The sequence below is a fragment of the Mya arenaria genome, chromosome 17 (assembly GCF_026914265.1).
Source record: "Mya arenaria isolate MELC-2E11 chromosome 17, ASM2691426v1".
NCBI classification, from domain to species: Eukaryota; Metazoa; Mollusca; class Bivalvia; order Myida; family Myidae; genus Mya; species Mya arenaria.
This window is the reverse complement of record NC_069138.1, coordinates 22,074,060-22,095,276: the sequence shown is the minus strand read 5'-3', so window position 1 is coordinate 22,095,276 and position 21,217 is coordinate 22,074,060. Positions and strand designations below refer to the sequence as shown.

The following is a 21,217-nucleotide window of genomic DNA, read 5'->3' as shown; positions in this document are numbered from 1 at the left end:
TGACGTACGTGCAAGTGCAATAAAGCATATTCATGCGTAGTGGCGCATTAAAGCACATAATTTATTACATTACATGCAAAACCAGAAATGTTTAAATCATCTTTGAAAAGTGCGGAATTCAAAATGTTTATCAATATTTTGCCTTTTTCATTTACTCAACAATTAAACATGTGTGTATACATAATTTAAGTACTTATTGAAAACAATTAAACAGCATATTGAATAATGCACATTAAAGCTGCAATCTCACAGATTGACCATTTTAACAACTTTTTTTTATTTTTTGTCTTGGAAAGATCAATTTTTCGGGTAAATATCTGCAAACCAATTATATAACATTGCTGACAAAAATCAGATAGTAGAGTTTTATATTTCCGTTCGAAAATTAATGTTTTATGGTTACTAACGGTTTAAGAAAAATGCATAAAACATCAATTTTTGAACTTAAATATAAACATCAGCGATCTGATTTTTTGTCAGCAGTTTTATATATTAACTGATTTCCATGGATTTTCGCAAAAAATGGCTAGTTCTAAGATAAAAAATAAAAAAGTTGTCAAAACGTTCAATCTGTGAGAGTGAAGCTTTAAACACTTCTGATAACGAAAACTGTTGGCAAAACTGATAGCTTTGTTGGAGACAAATGCTTTTTAATCTTAAAAAATGAAAATAAAAATGCCATCAGTTAATAAGATGTGAATGAAACCCTGCGTGCTAGTCGAATCACTAAATACCAGTTTTTCCCCCGAGGAAAATGTTTGAAATTTTATAACCAATAATACCATATCAAAACTGAACGCACTGCGATATTTAACCTTATCAATTCCGATATAAATACATATATTTTCCCAGTTCATGTGCTACTGAAAGCAAAATATGTCTTAGTTGATACTTTTTAATGTTCATGTGATATTCTGATTTTGGTCCTTTTTAAGAAATTTGAAAACCCTCGATACATAGGTATAAGAAGTGATAAATATATGTCGTTTGATATTAAACATATTAAATGAATTTCAAATTCATGATTTATGTAGATCCAGGGAAACTGAGAGTTCATAATATGTATTTGTAAATGTACATTTCCGTTAAATAGTTATGTCAGTCCTAATCTCGTAAACAAATCGTTCAATTTACGTCAGCGTAAGTTTTACGACCGAGACATCTTATTCGAACGAGACCTGGTATTTTGGAATGCGTGATATGGTTGATGGCCCTCCATATGTGCCATCACTGCGGGGCAAATAATGTTACATTGGTTCATCGTTTATGACATGCGAGAGGAATGTACGTTTTATTATTACATTTATTGTTTGGACCTACTTTAAGGATATTCATAAGATAATATGCTTGGTTGTTTATAATTTGGCGATTATCACGTAATTTACTTTTCATATCAAGTATGAATTTCAAGAATGGGAATTTTATTGCGTATCTTAAGTGCTGAAATATATTATTGATAATATTAAGTCACTGTATCAGAATCATCATACTTCCCTCCACAGCTCAACCCGAAGAGCACTCGCAAAATATTGCCCCATACCTCCCCCAATATAGTCCCGAAAATTTATTTATATTGACCTTAAATCTACGTGCGTTATAACAATGTGCATCTTAATCTTATAGTTATTGTATAACACATGTTTCGTAGCTTTATTTTAATATTTGATGATTGACCTATTCATATTATTAAGATTTGTATTGTAATCAAAGGTAAATTTGCTTAAAATTTATATATATATATAGGTAGAATGGCTAGAAAATGTACAACAATGAACAGTAAAAGGCCATTTTTTAAGGCATTATGATATAAACACAGTACCTCAGGGTCTGTAGACAAATGAAAAAAACACGGATTTTAAAGGCGTTAGTTTAACTGTTCACACTCCCTTTACTTTAGATGTGTTTTTTTTTTACTTAACGAATGAACTGCGGATTTGATGTCATTATCGGGGTATGAACGCAATTGGGCTGGTCAAAGTGTGTGGAGTCCGAAGGACTCCACGCGTACTTTGACCAGCCACTGACGATTCGTGAGGTTTAATGCTAAGGAGGTATACTGTCATTGTCTATTTGATGCCTCAGTGCATCCAATCTCAAAGTTGGTGCCAGTATTTTTCGTTCAATAATTTTAACATTTTACTAAAACAAATATTTTAAAATCACAGAATTTTAACTTGCTGAGTACAGTTACATCTTAACAAACAATTCGACATGAATAAAACATGCGGTAAAAATGTATTTTGCGTAGCTTTTTTCTGCATTGAAAGTTAGTAAATGCATAGGTTTTTTTTTTTAAAGGTGACATAGATGGATGTCAAAAGCCTTCAAACGACGATTTAAATCATCTGTCGAGTTGCATTGGTAATGGAAGAAGATACTTGGGGGAAAGTCTGTGCTTGAGTCAAGCACAACTTGACCATATTGAACATGACCACAAAGGCATGCAAAATCAAATATATCACATGCTGCGAAAAGGTACGATGCCGCCATTGGAAGCCAGTTTGAAAGATATTTTGATGATAATAGACGATGCTTCCACTAAATATGGTGACATGATTACAGTCGACTGGAAAGGCATTGCTCTTAGATTTGGTAAATATGATGATCTATTTCTATTCCACTACTATTATCTTAAAAATGCAAATTCTTCCCAAGTAAAATTTACCACTATTAATACAATATAAAATACATATAATAATATACTAAAATGAATTAATAAATGTCGAAAACAATTGTTCTTATGAAGGTTAACGAGTTTAATTTGGAAGAAATTTGTACAAAACAAGGTATTTCTACCTTATAAGACGATTAATATTTTTGCGTTTTTAGCTATTAAATACACAATTACAATTTTGTTATCAGCAATTAATATTTTCCACAAATGCATGATTTAGTTATTAGTTAAAAGTTCATTACATTATGTTTGATATACATGTACATGTGCATCTAATTATTTTGAATAAGAAAGTAATCCGACCCGTAAATATGTGAAGTTACAATGCCTGCTGATCCCATGTTACATATTATGTTGGTATCATTTAGAAGGGTTTTGTGTTTATATAACAACTGTGAAAACAACAGAACAAAATTTTACAAACAGTTTTGAGAGTTTTGAAGAAAGCAAAATAGTTAAGTTCATGTCCGGTTTCAGTTGAAATATAGAGCACGTAAACAAACTGTTATTAAATCTACTTGAAGTATAATGTCATCTTGTTGATTTATTTAACATATGAGTAACCAGCAAGCAAAACCCTTTCAACCGATACCAAAATAAAATGTGGTTACCAAGCATCAACATTTACCATAAAGGGTACATAAGCAATATGAGAATTAATTGTATTTGTGGGTCGGTTTTGCTATTGAAAACATTGACGAGCTGGAATGAAGTGTTTTCTCTTACCCAAATACATTTTTCATGTTTTGAATGTTTTAAGACATCTCTCTGTAGCATGTTTATATCTTACGCTAACGCATGCATATAGTTACTGTTTGGCAATTATCAAACCTTCTTGTTAAACAAAATCGCAATTTGTCGCGAATAACTATTAAGTTTAGCATTTGTATTTACTGGCATGTTTGTGTCTGCATCGTTATGTACTAAACAATACAATTTGATTGACACTGCACACATTAAGATGAAATGAACATTTTTATGATGATGCAACGAATACATAAAATGGTTTAAACTCATTTTAAGTTGGAGCTAGTGGTACTACAATAGACATCACAGGAACGAGCTCTGAAGACAAAACCTTCACGAAATAAATTGTTTTTCAGCAAACATTGGTCAAGAACAACCCACAATACAAAGGGAGGCGGAAGACGCTGTTTTGGCAAGAGTTGCTGATGTCGAGAACAAAATTGCCGCTTTGCAAAATGAAGTCATCAGTTTACGTGCAGAAAATGAAGAACTAAAACGAGCACAGAAGAGAAACGCTGAAGAAGGGGAAACATCGAGTGAAGTCAAAAGGTTAAAACAAGAATAAACGTTGCAAACTTAAACATGCTTGTTGCAAGATGAAAAACTGAAACAATACGATAATTGTATTATGTAACTTACATACATGTAATTATTTATGATGTGTAGCTATCTTATTTTGCTATTGTTTTGACAACGACAGCTTTGTTGACATAACAGAAACCATTATTGATAATTGTGTTTTTTTTAATTTTATTTTGGTCATTGTTTATTTGGTCATCTTATCAACAAGGGTTTTCTACAATCTATTTAGCATCACCTTTGATGTTTGGAGTGATTTTTTTGAAAAAAAGAAAGGTCGAACTAGGTATATCTGAATTGTGAAATGCAAAACTAATTGAATATCTGACACACGTTAAGTATTCATTTATTTAAATCTAACAACATTTTTCTCATGCCCGTCGGTAGTATTGTCCCAATCTGAACATGCATGTTAATTTGTATTCCTTAGAAGAATATAATATCGTTTTAAATTTTCCAAACCTCTCATTACAGTTTGACTATTGTGATTTATGTAAATATATCGGTTGTCCTAAAATTCTCATAGCATTTTGACCTTTATGGTGTATGTATGTGCTATTATACTATATATATAGTATTGAGCTAACGAAGACAGTGTTAAGAAACATGTACCGATATTGTGAATATAAAAACAATATATTGTAAACAATATCGTTGACTGATTATAACGTTAGCAGTAGAGACAAAGGACTTGTGTAAATAAATGTAAATAATTATTCAGTTCTAAAAATATAAATATATTTCCTATGCTTAATTTTTAAATATACAGGTGTTGTTTTTTTTATTTGCTAGAACTGAACTTTATAATATTCCACGGGGAATCGGATTCAATAAATGTTATAAATTGTATATTCATCATTTTGTTCACAATCGCACACTTAACTTTATATTGACATATGTACAAAGTGAAATCATTTTCTGATTCAACCATCTAAAACGTAAGTAAATTCGTTTGCTATCAAACTAAAATTTATAATATATTATACAAGGTTGCTCGTTAAAATTCTAATAACACATATATGAGTTCATGTCTGACGTGCAAATTGGCATCTACTTCTATTCTGCAAATGCTTAGAACTAGTTAAACCCGTATATTCAAGTGTTTAGAAATAGTTTGCACTATATTAGTGTGTATTATAGTGTATAAATCCTCTTAGAGTGCACTCATTAACACGTTCAAAAACTAACCATCAACCCATATATATGATCAAAACAAGTTGAATTTATGTTTTATCACCACACATGTTTCATTTTGTAGCTTGAATTAAATAGGTCAATGCAGTGAACTAGACCTGGAACTAAGCAAGGTTCGGTTTTCGGAATCCGGTAATAACTACCAATAATAGTTGACATACGTAATCGATATGTTACTGGAATATATAGTTTGATTTGTTATGTTTTAATGCAATTATATATAATTTGGTATGAATTGTATAACGATTTCAACTAAAATTGTCCAAAAATAATGTTGTAAATAATATTTGACACTCTTTAGTAATTTGAACACTCAATATTATTCAACGCTATTTAATTATCTATAAAGACAATATTTTTTACTTGACACGTAAACATTTTCTATTTGTATATTAAATATATAGCGGTGAAAGATATTGTTTGAAATTCCAATTTGTTTATTATTTTGACACGTAAACATCATTTATATTTATTTAATTTACAATTCAAAGAAGTCATAAAGCTGTAATATTGAATTTGATTTCATAATAAACTATGTTTATTTTTCACAACTTTGTAATATGCTATGTAAGTTGGAATACAGTGTTCTGTCTAAATGGCCTTGAACGTATGCAATATTGTTTTGCTCTTTGAATAAATGCTTTCAAAACTATTTTATTTAAACCTTTAAAATGGCGATTTCAAATATCAATCTAAGCAAAAAAATGCCGGTCGAAATGTTACTTTGCAACGGGATAAAGTACTTTCCGATCAAACAGCTTCTTTATACCATATTTAAATTATATCTACTGGACGCACTCTTCTTGAGCAAACGACGCCTCCGTTTAATAAAGACTTGCGTTTTCCGGGAGTAGATCTTTTCGTGTATTTTTACAAGTTGAAAGAAGGTTAATCAATACATTGATCAGCATACATTATGAACAGTTGCACTTGATGTGGCATTAACTTAGTGTCATGTGATGTTAGTGCGGCGACAAGCTTAATGCAATCTGGAATAGAGGTTAATCGGAAGCAACATTAAAAAGGAAACATCACCCTCTTTATGAGTTAGACTTTTTAATGACATCAATGGCAAGCGTAACGCTGTCAACGTCTGTTCTTGTCTTCTAATTGCTTAGATATACGTTCGGGCACTTACAATTTCCAAACCTCTCGAGTGTATTATGAAGGCAGCAAAAGTTATGTTATTCAACAAATATTTCTTTGTTTTGAATATGCAAGGAATTTAAACACTGGTGTCATTGATTTAACCACTAAAATGATGAGCCGGTCTTAAGTTACAAGTATGTTCAAGAACAACCGTCTGGATTAGGTTGTGAAATGCCGAACAACTATCCGTTAATGGGGTAATGCATACCCAAGCCATATGTTGCATTATAACATAACATACGGCGCAGGAGTGATATAACCCCATGCAATAATTGTCATACATCACTAATTTAATAACTATGCAAATTAGGTAACCGTATCACAGAAAAATGTATTCATACGGACTGTCAAACATTAGAAACGATGTTTCAAAAGAAATCATGTCGGTGTCAAAAATTCAGCTCCACGATGAAACAAATGCTGAAGAAGGCTGGGCTTAATCCAAACAAACACCTCCCTGATCACAGCGCCAGAAAATACCTTGTCCAGAAATTGAATGACAACAATGTTCCTGCGAACCAGATTATGCAAACATCGGTACACACGAACATTGTATCTATAAACAACGATAGCCACATAAATCCAAATCAACACGAGGAAATGTTCAGCATCCTGTACTCCAGTAAAAAAACAACCTGTCTACTACCTTGCAAAATGCTCAGGCTGTTCGCCATTAATGCTCAAGTTCACACACTGTCACTAATTCCACATGGAATCATACTTTTTCTGGTGGATTTTACAACATTTACGTAGTTCGAATTCACTGAAGTATTGTCTTTGTGCACATCCATTAAAATGACATAAATCCATGCTGTAATCGACCAGCTACAAAGCGAGTTCGCACTATTGAAAGCGACTGTGACGCTGACTTATGTTTTTTTTTTAAACTTCAACCGCCAAATGACATGTTCACACTTGCGTGATTACTTATGACGCCACGCACTTATGACATTGCTATTTTTATTGATTTGATTAAAATATGTATTTTTGTTGTTTTTAAGTGAAACCATTGAAAATCGGTTGATAATTGAATCATGATTTATGTTTTGTATTGTTAGTAAAATTGTTATATGTCGGGCTATTTTCTTTCCTGCGGATGAAGCATCCTAATAATATACAATGTAAATTCTTCGCACTATGACAAGAGAAGTGTATTGAAGAAACATTGACCTAGATTTGTACCGTAAATGAGTTATATTATAAATAGAATCTTAAATTCGTGCTTTTTTGTATCAAATTTATTAAACTCGTCATTTAAAAACGATAAAAACTCGTTTTTATCGTTTTAAAATGAACTCGTTTAATAAATTCGATACAAAATAAACACTCATTTGAGATCCTCTATGTACACCACATCGCACATCAGTTCATAATCCCTAATAATCCATAAACATTTTACAGTTGGTGCAAACTTGCGAATACACTTTGATATTCAAAAGAACTTTATTTAAGCGTTTAAAAAGTTGTCTATATTGTCCAGCTATTAGGTCATACCAAATCATTTTATGTTTAGCGTCTATGAACGGATAGGTTTTGGGCTTCTGATATTTGTTTTGTATATGATCAACGTTCATGTCGAATATTTTTAATTTCTTCTACTATACTTTCGATTTTTACAGAAAACAAGTGTAAAAACATGTTTTAGTATTATTATCATTTGATTCATAAAATATATTCTGTGTGATTCCCATGATCGTCACACTTAAATACATTTTTTAACTCAATTTGCAGTGGAAAGATTAATAATGGTACAGAATGGTCTAAGGAGACCCTTGTACCTACATTTTGCAAAGTCATGTAGTATTCGTTTGTTTGTTGTTTGTATGTTTGTTGTTGTTCTTAGTTGTTTTGTTTTTGAGTTTCGGGGGGGGGGGGGTATGTGGGCGTTTCTTGTTGTCGTTATCAGAATACCTAAATAGGTTTTCAACTATGTGTTGACGTCAATGGGGATCGAATTGTATGATACTGAAGTTATGCGTGTGAGAGTGGTTTATTATTTATATTTAGCATTTTTTTTTCTGGTTTTAATTTCATATATATCATAGTATCGTTTTATAAATGTTTGTAGTGTATGATAGTTCATTATATCACCTTAAAGGTGGGAGTTTCGTAATTTACTTATTTTTTAGTTTTGTGTACCGATGTTTATGTTTATATTTGTGTCTACTTAAAGTTCAGATACCTTTAGTTTTCTAGTTGTCCGTTACATTCGCTTTAAAGTGAATTAACGAGTACAGTTCGAAATTAGATTTTTAGAAAACTTAGCTTGTGTTTATTTAAGAATTGCATCATTTGTGGAATTATTGTATGCAACTAAAAAGTTGAATAAGGAATGACCAACAAAGTATCTATTTTTCTACTTACACTGAAAACCAGAGTATCACCATAGAGGTTTTGGCTACCCTTTCGCTGTTTAGCATTGCCACATTTACTACCCAGTTGTTGTTCTGCTTTGTCCAGTAGAAAAATGGGTTACCCTCGTTGTTTTACATTGACACATAGAGGCTTGGGATACCCTGTCGGTGTTTTGCATTACCCAATATAGGTTCGGGCAACCCCGTATCTGTTTTGCATTGTCAAATATAGGTTCGGATTACCCCGTCGCTGTTTTGCATTGTCATACAGAAGTTCGGGCTATCCCGTCGCTGTTTTGCAATGCCACATAGAGATTTGGACTACTCCGTCGCTGTTTTGCATAGTCCCATAGAGGTTTGGGCTACTTCGTTGCTGTTTTGCATAGTCCCATAGAGGTTCGGGCTACCCCATCACTGTTTTGCATTGCCAAATAGAGGTTCGGGCTACCCCGCCGCTGTTTCGCATTTCCTGAAATCCATGGCCCTGAATATCTCAACTATACTATTTAAGCATACGAACGAATTGTAAGCAAGCGTTTCTCCTCAATATGCCAATACTATTTTGTTTTATGTTTATTAAAGTGCATTAAAATAATTTGTGCGAGTTAAGGGCGAATAGGTCTTGTATCGTTTGTTAAACGGTTAGTTAAAATCACTGGGACCTAAAAAATTCTGAAACTGTAAGTAAAATGGAGAAAACTAGTAACTGCATTCGTATCCCAACGGTTCGAACTAACCGATAAGTCCTCGATAATAAAAATAACGGACGTACTCATGCAAATATAAACGCAATTACAGTACACGACCTATTCACCAATCTTAACGACAAGAGCAATAACACCAATTAACCAGACATTTATTAATTCACGTTTTCCTTACAAATACTGATTTATTACTAGACATGCATATCGATAGACACTTTCCATTAATAAAATCTTAATGTATATAATACTGGAATTGCACATTCTATTTCGAACACGTTGCATTTCCATTGCACATACAATATTAAACCGAGACAAAGGTAAATTGCATAATTATTATTATGAGGAGATATTTGATCACAATGTTACTCTGCTAGGTTATGCCGTAGTCAGCAAATCGGAGGAAATACCCCAAACGGTATACCACCGACCTGTGTTAACCATATAAAAACTAATGCCCAATGCTGTGATTACGATTATGTTTTGCGTAATTTTATACTTTTTCCATAACCTTCACAATATCCACAAGCTTCATAATTACTCAAGTTCCTAGAATTAAAAAAATAAGGGATACATTAGGGAAATCTAGTGTTAAACTACTCTTCCTTCGCCCTGGCCCCTAATTATCAGCCTTCATATCAAGAAGAGGGCGTAGGGGACGATTATTCGACCAATATCTGCCTTCATATCAAAATGAGTGCGTAAGGGACGATTAATCGACCAATATCCTTCTTCATTTCAAGAATTGTGCTTAGGGGACAATTATTCGACCAATATCCGCATTCATGTCAAAATGAGTTCGTAGGAGACGATAACCCGACCAATATGCCTCCTTTATATCAAAAAGAGTGCATATGAGACGAGTACCCGGCCAATATGCCGCCTTCAAATCAAGAAGTGTGCGTAGGGGACGATTATCCGACCAATATCCGCTTTCACGTATAGAAGTGTGTGTAAGGAATGATTATCCGACTGGCATGTTCAGAAAAGCACCATTTACAAAGCCGGTATGGAACACTGATGTTGAAAAAGAATCTTTGCTTAGATTTAAATACTCAGTCCTAATCAATCGTTATGTAAGCCCTAATTGAACATAACCCCGTTTTGTAAGGATATATTCATAGTATATATATATATGCGTATTTGGTTGCCCGGTTAGCGAAGTGGATAGCGCACCCGCACTGGGTTGTCGGGTTTTGCATTGAACAAGTGCACTGTCTTCCCAAATATCGCACTGGGTTGTCTGCCGGTTATTGCAGTGAAACGCACACTAGTTTCTCAATAACACGCCTCGGTTTTTAGGTTTTTGCCGCAAAAAAACGCACTCATTTCTTAAAAAGACATCCCGACTTGTCCGGTAAGCGACGTGGTAAGTGCATTTGCATCTCACCAAGGCGTTCCTGGCTGTCCGGATAGTGTTTTGATAAGCGAACTCATTTCTTTCCAATGCGTCCTCGGACGCCCGGTCAGCGCAGAGGTAAACGCAATGTCTTCGAAGGGCGACCCAGGTTGTCCGGTTAGTTCTATACTTCGTGCACTCATTTCTAACAACTGTCTGGTTAGCGCAGTGGTTAACGCAATGGCTTCGAATGATCATCAAAGCGTCAAAGATTGTTCAGTTAGCGATGTGGTTCGCGTACTCGCTTCTCACCAAAGCGGCAGTCTGTTCGTTTAGCGCGTTAGTTTGCGCACTCGAATCTCGCCAAGGCGTCCCAGATGGCCGGTTAACGCAGTTGTTAGCGCATTGGTATCACTCTTGTTTCTCAAGGTGTTCCGGGCTGTCCGTCAGCGCACTGATTAGCACTCTACCTTCTCTCTCAGGTGTCCGTGGTTGTCCGGTCAGCACATTGGGTAGCACAATTGTTTCTCATCAAGGTGTCCTGGGCTGTCCGGCCAGCGCATTGGTTAGCACACTTGCTTCTTATCAAAGTGTCCCGGGCTGCCCGGTCGGCACATTGGGTAATACACTTGTTTCTCATCAAGGTGTTCCGCGCTGCCAGGTCAGCGCATTGGTTAGCACACTTGTTTCTCATCAAGGTGTCCCGGGCTGCCCAGTCAGCGCATTTGGTAACATATTTGCTTCTCATCAATGTGAATCGGGTTTTCCGGTTAGCGCATTGGTAAGCGCATCGGTTAGCACACTAACTTCTCATCAAGGTGACCCGGGCTGTCCGGTCAGCGCATTTGTTAGCACACTCGCTTCTCATTATGGTGACCCGGATGATCCACATTACTATTCAAATGTCATGTACATTTATATCTATTGCTCAGCTATTGGGATTTGCTGTAGTGCCAAGTGTCACCATCCCGATACAAAATTCATGTTCGATCACGTGTCATAGCGCACTTGTGATTGGCTGCGTGAATGAACAATGCCAATGTATTCATGTTATTACATAGGTAATACATTAAGTTTTAAGAAGTGGATAGAAAGTTACTGTTTTTATGAATACAACATGAAACGGAATTTATCGTAAATAATGAATGAAGTAACAATTATTACGCACCAGAATCTTACCATTTTCAATCAGTGGTGTTTTTAGAATATTGCTTAAATTTGCATACGATGTCGTTATTATAAAAAGGAACAATGTAAGGAACGTGTTTGATATTTCAGTATGATATTCATATGCAATTACATGAATATGAAAAAAAAAAATATTTGTGTTTTGTAAATGCGAGTCAGGATAATTTAAATTCAAAGATCTGGATGAGTTTCGTGTCATTTTAACCACCTTTTTGTGAGAAATATTGTACAGTTTTCAGCCGGATAATAACTACACGCATTCCTCTTAAATAAAGAAAATAAATGAATTATTGTGTTGTACAATGCTAGATTTGCCATGTTAACACATTTTAAAGTATTCACCCCTGAACTAAAAACTTTCTGTAAATAAAAAATATAAGAGCTCCCTCTCCGTTTTAAAACATAAAAGTGCCTTAAAGGTTAACAATTAGTTCAACCTTGAATACAGTTGAATTATAGCGTAACCTGAGCTGATTAATCATGTCAGATTCACCCAGCCTACATGGACATTTGAAAGGACCTCACTGTTTAGTTTTCATGTAATCTTATAGGATCCTCTTTGCAACATTTTGTTTTTTAATCACAACATATTCAGTCTATTAAATGTTTGTTTATCTGGAGTTCCATCGCACTTATTAAGTGAATTATAATATTATTTTAAGAATTTTCCCTAACCGTACCATTTCCGTAACTAAATCCTGTTACCTTTTTTTCGACATTGATGTTTTTGTACAAATGTTTATCAATGATGACAGTGTGTGTATACTCCGTGATAAATTTCGTCATAAATGCTTGGTCGGAAGGCAAAATTTTGATTCGAATGATGACTTAGAGCATAGATTACTGTTCTATTTGTTCACCATTGTAAATGAAACAAACATCGGTCTATGCCACTTTATTTTACAACCGGAGTTTGATAATGTGATTAGCTTCCTCAAACACTTTGATGAACCTGTTTGTAAATTAATGTGTCGACAGTGATCCGCAATACGTAGAGTTTTATCGGAGTAATTTAAGAAACCAAATTCTCAATCAAACTTAAGTGAAATGCCTATGGCGGGGCTAGATTAGCGGCGTAGACTTCGCTATGTTTTAATTAGAATTGTGGACATAAATGTTGAAGTTATCTTTGTTTAAAGTCTTCACTTGAAGCAAATAATAGCCTTTCGACGTAGCACTTATGAAGAAATTTATCACGTGCCATACACACAGTGAAGTATATGTATATGAGCTCCTAATTCACTATCAATACACTGTCTGTGGTAATACCTTATTGATATCAACTATGGTTTGTTGACCTTATCATGTATGATGAACTGGTGTTGTGTTGATGTGGAGATTGAAATAAAGTGCTCAACAATAAGGCCTTTTATTCAGCACGAGTGGTGCTAACGGCAATATAATTAAAAAATACCATTAGAAATATGTTATATTATAATTTCAAGTTCAGAGTATACATACTTTCGCCATATTCATTTATTTTCAAACCGCCGATTCAAATGTATTTTATCTCTACTTATGCTATACTTATTGAATAAATAAAATAAATGCTATTTAAATATAGTTGGTTTCGTTGTTTCCAAGTTTTAGGAAGTGGTTCTGTATGAACAGAACAGAACAGACATGTTAGCAAGACTTGTACAATGCGCATCGTCTATATATAGATACATGTTTTACATATCATGTCAACGTGAATGTACAACGTGTAAATAGCCAACCTAGTCCACTCTGCTCAAAATTATCTAACAGTCTACTTTTCAATTTATAACAACAATGCTACAATTTTGTCAATATTATCAAAGATGTTATAGAAGCCATGGTTATCTTTTATTTTTCAACATTTGACACGCAGTTTTATTTACCGCTATAACAGAGGATAATTGTTTGTTTTTGTGTAAGAGTGTAATATGTTTCACCGAGTGAGCTACACAAGATATATTAACGAGATATATTCAAACAATTTTTACCTTTTTATTATTTGCCTATCCTTTGAGTTAAGATTTATTTAATTACACTTATGGAAGTATGCGCCAATTTATATGCGAACGAAACGCCATTTTGGAATTGACAAAGATGAAATTGTGCCCTAGCCCTGTGCAAGCTGGCGTTTAATTTAGAACAGAGAGCGAGCTTAATATTCAAAAGAGTGATATTTGATATTGTTTTGTTTGAAACAGTGAAATATCAATTTTATTTCACTGATAAAGAGGACAGTTATTGATTTCAGTGTAAGATCGTAATTTATTTCACGAGGAGTCAGAGAGTGGTAGCCATGAGTAAAGATATGATGTACGTACTTACTGAACACATATTAATTCTTACAATTGAACAGCCTAATTGTCAATCAAATAATCAGTTGACGTTTATGAGGATAATATTCGGTAAATAAATAGTAGCATATTGTTGTTTTATCCATCTGATTAACTGATAAGCTTAGCAAAACTTGAGTTTGAGGAAATGTCACAGTCCCGAATCTCAGTTTACAGTAAGGCTAGTAGCTCACTTGGAATCAATAACTAAATAATCAATCACGAAATAAAGGTATGAAAAGCAGTAATTTAAACTTTGTGTTCAATACCAAGGTTGCTGATGGTGATGGAGGTGAGGCTCATATGATATATTGGCAACATCCCGGCAGTGAGTGACGTCACTGGTATGGTCGGAAGATGTGAAAAAGTTGCTGGTACTTGTGACAAGGTATATATACTCTAAAATAAAGATACTTTGAAGTATAAAAGTACATTTAAGGTATGACACAAGAGTTACGATATGAACAGGAGTGTTATGTGCTTCGTAAATTATACGATTTTACTGATCGGGACTGTGTCACGTGATGAACCACATACAGTTCTATACATGGCAACAAGCGATTTTGTTGAAAGCAAAGCCACGTGTGTAGTAGCACATTACGTCGATTCAGTAGCATGATATGATACAAATAAGACATTGAAAAAATAACTTTTTGACATAATAATAACATTTTAAAGTATAATGCTTTTAGTTGAAACAAGTGAAATTGAGTGACGAGTTTTTTCAGGATAATTATTTTCAAGATCATTTAACCAAAAACTTTTAAACTAATGATTTAGGTGAATATATCATTGGATGGTCCACGACCACGGTGTAAACTCCTCCTCAATAACCAATGACGGTATCTTACTTATTTACGTGTACGCGGGTGACGCAATACTTGGACAAACCGAGTTTAATTAATTTACACCTGACGACAATTTATACCAAAACCCGCCAAATAAAAACCCAAGTAGGCCAGTAGGAGTTTCCGTCGTTTTGAGTTAAACTCGCAAAATACGGCGTTACAGGAATGAACATTTTCAGGATAGTTATACTAAGAGCATATAGCACCGACTTACAAATAATTTTATAAGTGCAAAGATTTCTGTGCATGGACCATAATAACGGTGTATACACAAAACAAATAATTAAATCAAGTATTGATTGAAGCAATAACCTTGTAACCTTGGATACTGACAACTACGGGTTCGACGCTCCAACACCTATTGCGAAATTTTGACTCGAATTACACTATCATTATCTTTTATATATTTATGTAAATTACCTCAAACATGAATTAAGCAAAATCTGTGAATATAAAAATGCATCCATAGCTCATTGCATAAATCGGACTATAGGGAACCCATATAGAATAATTTCAAATTCACAAATCATTTCCAGCTCATGAAAAAGCTAGCTAAGATTGGAGGCAAGCATATCTGGCATCAAGATTACGGGTAAATATACAGATGGTCGTACTACGTCTAGGTCCACACTTGTCAATACCTCATTTCCATGATTTTGTTCAACTTCCTAATCGTGAAGCGTGTGTGTAATACATCCTCCAAAGTGCAGTAACATGCTTTTCCCATTTTAGACGCAACCACATAACTGGCGATTTCGGACAATCACTTTACATTTCACAATTCATTTGACTGACTGAACGTCTATCTACCTTATTTATAACGGAAAAATATATATTAATACCGTTAATAATAATCTTTGATTAAATCGACTCAATATATAATCAGATAGTGGACGTTGTGCAACCTATGTCATGTTCATCTAGCCACAATTTGTTTAACGTCATAATGTACTTATGCCATTAGCAAAATCTTAAATATAACGATAGCCCATAGTTGACCCGACGCCGAGCATGTTTGTATATGTTAGTTTGGTATGTTTTGTTGTTCTTTATCCATGTCCCCGTCAACTGTCTGTTTTAGTTTTAGTCATCCCCTTTATTTTCGCCTTGTAAAAATCAGTTGTATCAACTTCATCTGTTTTGCATTGTGGATAGAAACCTGCCAATCAAAGACAACGTTATCTTCAATAATAGTTGTATGTGCACATATTGAGGACATTATATAATACATTCTGACCTCTGACCTCATAGCCTTGAAAACAATAGCCCTGCAGTTATTTACAACTTTGTCATCATTGTCCGTCGACATGCCGACTTGTTTTCTTTGCCCACCTATAATATATTGCCACGGTTTGTCAAAAGTTATTCAAGTCCAATGCAACTCAACCAACGCCAACACAGCCAACCAAGCAACAAAAAAGCTGCATTTGCCAAACCAAATATCACTCAGCCGCCGCATACACACCAACCGACGACGAAAAAACAATTTGGACAAACAAGATTTAAGTTTGCAAAAGCTTCTAAGCCACAACTAACGAAAGATCTACGTTGGCCCAAACAAATGTTACTCAGCAAAAGCCTTCACTCATCCACCCAATGGACGAAACATCATGTTAGCCAAACCATATGTCACTAAGCCGAAGCCACCACTGAGCCAACCAAACGACGAAATACCAACGTTAGACGAACATAATGACTAGCAGGGAATGCCTTCATACAGGCTCACCCGACGAATAAACCTGGGTCTACCCAACTAAATGTCATTTAGTTAGGCAAACAAACAGCCATCCAACCACCGAAAAACCTACTTTGGACCAACCCAATGTTACTTAGTCAATAATACACACGACCAGAAAACCGACGAAAAACCAACGTTGGACCAAACAAATGTTACTCAACGAACGCATACACACAGCCAATAATGCAACGAAAAACTACATTAATCTAACTTATACCACGCAGTCATAGCCAACACAGAAACATCAAACCGACAAAAATCCAACATGAGGCCAACCCAATAGCACCAAGCCAAGGTCAGCACAAAGCCAAACAACGTACAAAAACCGATGTTGCCAAACAGATAGCATGCTATCAGGTTATTATATAAATCGTTTAATCATAGCTGCTAGAGAATGCAGTGTTTAAGTAATTATATATTGCAAATTGCGTTAGAATTGATTGTAATTTGCTATTAATTCAATTTATAGACACACTCTGTGTATAGGTAAATTTTAATCGAAATCACTTTTTCCAATACATTCAGATATTGGTATAACTACGGCAAGGAAAACAGCTGCCTGCAGGTATATTACATTATTAAAACACCACTTTTTGTATATATATCCGATTTAGACAAATATTCAATACAAAAAAAAAATAAAACTACAATATTGACTTGTCGCTCATAACACACGTTTCAGACATACTCAGTACATTCCTATTTCATAGTTTGTTTTTTTAAGACGCAGTATGTCCTTCGTTGTCTTAATGTTTGTTTGTCTGTTTGAAAAAAAAATACTGTACTTTATTTATTTTAATGTATGAGTAGAGCATCAATTATTTTACGTTTATAAGTTAACAACGCTGTCATTTATCACGAAATTCACATGCGGTGGAACAATCGGCAAATGGTGTTGTTCAAAATATTTATATACAATGCAGAAAGGTAATCGACCAACTAACACGCTTGATACTAGACCGCCCGATCAGCAAAAATGTTGAATTGTGATGACTAGTAACAATATATAAATTTGTTAAATAAATGTGCGTTCAATAATTGCAGGTTTCATTTTTGTTGACGACAGGGATGAAATTGACAACCCTTCTGTTTTAATGGTCAAAAGCTTTGTTTGTAATATTGTGTTTGGTACATTATATTTACATAGTATTTCCCTACGCATAGTTGAATTTCATAGTATACCAAATTGTTCTCTAGAAATTATACTTCACATGAATTACAACGAAAATCACATGAATAACAACGAAAATCACATGAATAACAACGAAAATACCTTTCTAAGTATCGTATTTTAGGTGTTACCAGGATCACACAAGAGCGGCCGTATTGAGAACCTGAAAATTGCCGCGCAACTGGGAGCAGATATAAACAGGGTTGAGGAAAAACGAAAACATTTTCCGCTGAAGTATATCGAAATGAAACCAGGTTTAATACTGCTAGAATCAAACAATACTAAGTAACGGTATATATCCCTTTTTAAAAACTTGATTTTCAATTTTGTTATGCTCAAAGCTAGAACGTGTTATTGTTTGGCAGCAAAAATCACAACGAGCGATAATTGTAATTATCAGTATGTGTCATGGAAATGTCACTAGTCTTGTCGGGATACGTGGAATTTCATTTGTGTAACAGTGGAAGTATTGTACATTACATTACGTTAATTTTATGACCCAAATCACGTTACATTCAAAAACTTAAAATGTTCCTGATTTTTTTCAACACTAAAAACAAACGTATAACCAACTTAATTTTATTAAAACATTCATAAAAGTTTGTTTTGAGTTTTGCATTTTTTTTCAAAAATAATATTTTGCTAAATTAAGGCTATAATAAAAAAGAGAGGTCACTGAGTAGGAATTTCGTTAATGGTGAAAAAATAACTCTACCTATTCCGCTTATATGTTTTCATAAGGAACTCTTTTCTTTAATGAAAATATGCTTTACAGTATATGTAAAATGGACTTTTTTTCTGCACAAATATAAAAAATATGCAGCGCCAACACAAGTGACCAAAAGAGATGGGTATTTCTATGCACTTAAAGTGTGCTGTTACAACAAAGTCAAACATTTGTATTGTTTAATTTATTTCAGGAGATGAAGTGTTATTTCATTGAGAAATTTGCCAACATAATTTTGGAAAAGGAAATGGGCTTTCCTGGGCACTTTAATATGTGTGTTTTATAATGACAAAGTCAAGCTTTAGAGTGTGTATTTATATTTCAGGCGACGCACTTTTCTTTCATTGCAACCTCCTTCACTGCAGTAGCGCCAACACAAGTGGGAAAAGAAGATGGGCTTTACTGTGTGCCTACAATAGAGCTGTCAATGACCCGATATGGGATCACGATAATCCTCATTACACCAAACTTGAAAAGGTAGGGAAATTTCAGACAATGTAAGGTAGTTACTGTGAATTATAACAAATTTGACAAGCAAAAGACAGCAAAAGACAAGCGGGGACATGGGGTGATTACATGATGTTCATTGTAATCATTCAACAAGAAAAGAGAAATTTTTGGTGCAGACTCTTTCATTTTGTAATATCTTGACATTTTCTACGAACAATGGTATAATTGAAATCCCAGTTTCTGTATTATGCTTGCATTTATCTTATCTTGGCCCACTGATATACTGGCGTAATATACTTACACTTTTCATAAGCATGATATTTAGCTGACTATTAACTCAAAACAAATAGTGTTGAATTGGATTTCTTCTTTTTTTCAATTTTACATCATCTATAAATAAACCGTCACTGATTAAATTTCGACCAAATTTAGAAGACAGGTTAATACGACATACTTACCTGTTTATCTATTAACCGGAAACAGTTTTTCAAGTGATTTCGTTAAATATCATGTGAATCCATGTTATGAAATAGTTATTTACATATTAGCTGTGAGCTATGTAGTTCATACTGACTGCACAATAGTTATTGACCTTGTATTCCGCCACGGTCACTATGTGTTTTTGGTTAAATATGACAGCATCTTTTTAGCTAAAAGTAAATAAGTGTTTATTATATGCTGTTTTGATAAGTTGGAAATATATCTTTTTAAAGTGTCAAATTATTGCCAACCTGACATGACAGGCATGCAGTTTTACACTCAAACCTGCTCGTCGTACGGTCTCTTGTTTTGAATGACCATTTTGTCATCCGGCCACTCTTACAAATCCTCCTGTACGATTTAAAATTTAAATAACTTTACCTAAGGTGGTGCCCAATTATTTCGTCCTTGAATTTACAAACTTCACACATATGACCGGCAATCAAAAGTCAAAACAACTCGTACGGTCAATTGTTTAATTGACCATCTCTATCATCCGGCCACTTCAAATTACACCCAAACAGTTTTAAATTTAAATTCCTATATTTAAGGTGTCAAATTGTTCCATCATGGAATAAATGCACATCACAGACATCACAGAAGTTATACGGTAAAACCTGCTCGTACGATAACTTGTTTAATGGACCATCTCTATCATCCGGCCACTTCAAATACCCCCCATACAGTTTTCAATTTAAATTCCTATTTTCAAGGTGTCAAATTATTCCATCATGGAATAAATGCACATCACTGACATCACAGCAGTTATACGGTAAAATCTGCTCGTATAGTACCTTGTTTTAAATAGACACCTGTTTTATCCGGTCACTCCAAATGCTCCCATAAGGTTTTAATATTAATTGTATATATTAAAGGTGACAAGTTCTGCCGTCCGGGTTTCACAAACTTACCAGACATCACCTGCAAGCAATCTTACAATCAAACCTGCTCGCACAGTCACATGTTTTAAATGGCTACCTGTATCATCCGGCCATTTTTTTAATTTAAATTTATATCATACAGGTGCCAAATTCTGCCGTCCTGGATTGCACGAACTTCACAGACATGACAGGAAATACGATTTATGGCGAAAATCTGGAAAACATTCCCGGAAGACGGAAAATTTCACGAGATGAACAATAAATAACGAATATTTTATGACGTTTGGTGTCAGATCGAACAATATTTCACCGCATGATAAGAGAAATTGATACGTTCCATTTTCTTAACGTAAATTGATAAATTATCGAAAAGCATAAAAAAATGGCTTCTGACTTTAACTTCACTAACTTATGGGTGAGCGTGAAAGTGATATTACCTAAACAATGATTTTGTACTCTCCAATGTTATTTATACATACCAGGTGAAACTACAATATACACATGTTTTAAGGCATATATAATAAAAGTAGCATATTTCCTAACACTAAGCTTAAGCCGAGACGTCGTTCAATAGTGATCGTTTAAGATTATCTTCTACAAGATTTGTATGCTTACATTTGTATGATAATAATGTTTTTATTTTACAATCAATATTGGCAACGTTATCAAAGATATTATAGAAAGCATA

The 21,217-nt window shown here is 34.1% G+C and overlaps 2 protein-coding genes across 3 annotated transcripts in view; both read left to right on the top strand.

Annotated features, from left to right (window-relative positions):
- The window catches only part of LOC128223019 (uncharacterized), a 43,508-nt gene extending 37,742 nt beyond the window's left edge, over positions 1-5,766 (top strand). For both annotated transcript variants that reach the window (XM_052932251.1, XM_052932250.1), the window contains 2 exons: positions 2,299-2,592; positions 3,778-5,766. In XM_052932251.1, coding sequence (XP_052788211.1) covers positions 2,299-2,592; positions 3,778-3,986 — 503 coding nt within the window. In that variant the 3' untranslated portion in view covers positions 3,987-5,766. The remainder of the gene's footprint in view (positions 1-2,298; positions 2,593-3,777) is intronic.
- Positions 5,767-6,751: 985 nt separating this feature from the next.
- LOC128223264 (probable phytanoyl-CoA dioxygenase) lies at positions 6,752-20,791 on the top strand. The gene is made up of 6 exons (XM_052932555.1): positions 6,752-6,880; positions 15,619-15,674; positions 17,346-17,385; positions 18,116-18,245; positions 19,044-19,195; positions 20,672-20,791. Exons 1-6 carry the CDS (start codon positions 6,752-6,754, stop codon positions 20,789-20,791), a joined length of 627 nt encoding a protein of 208 aa, XP_052788515.1.
- Positions 20,792-21,217: the final 426 nt, after the last annotated feature.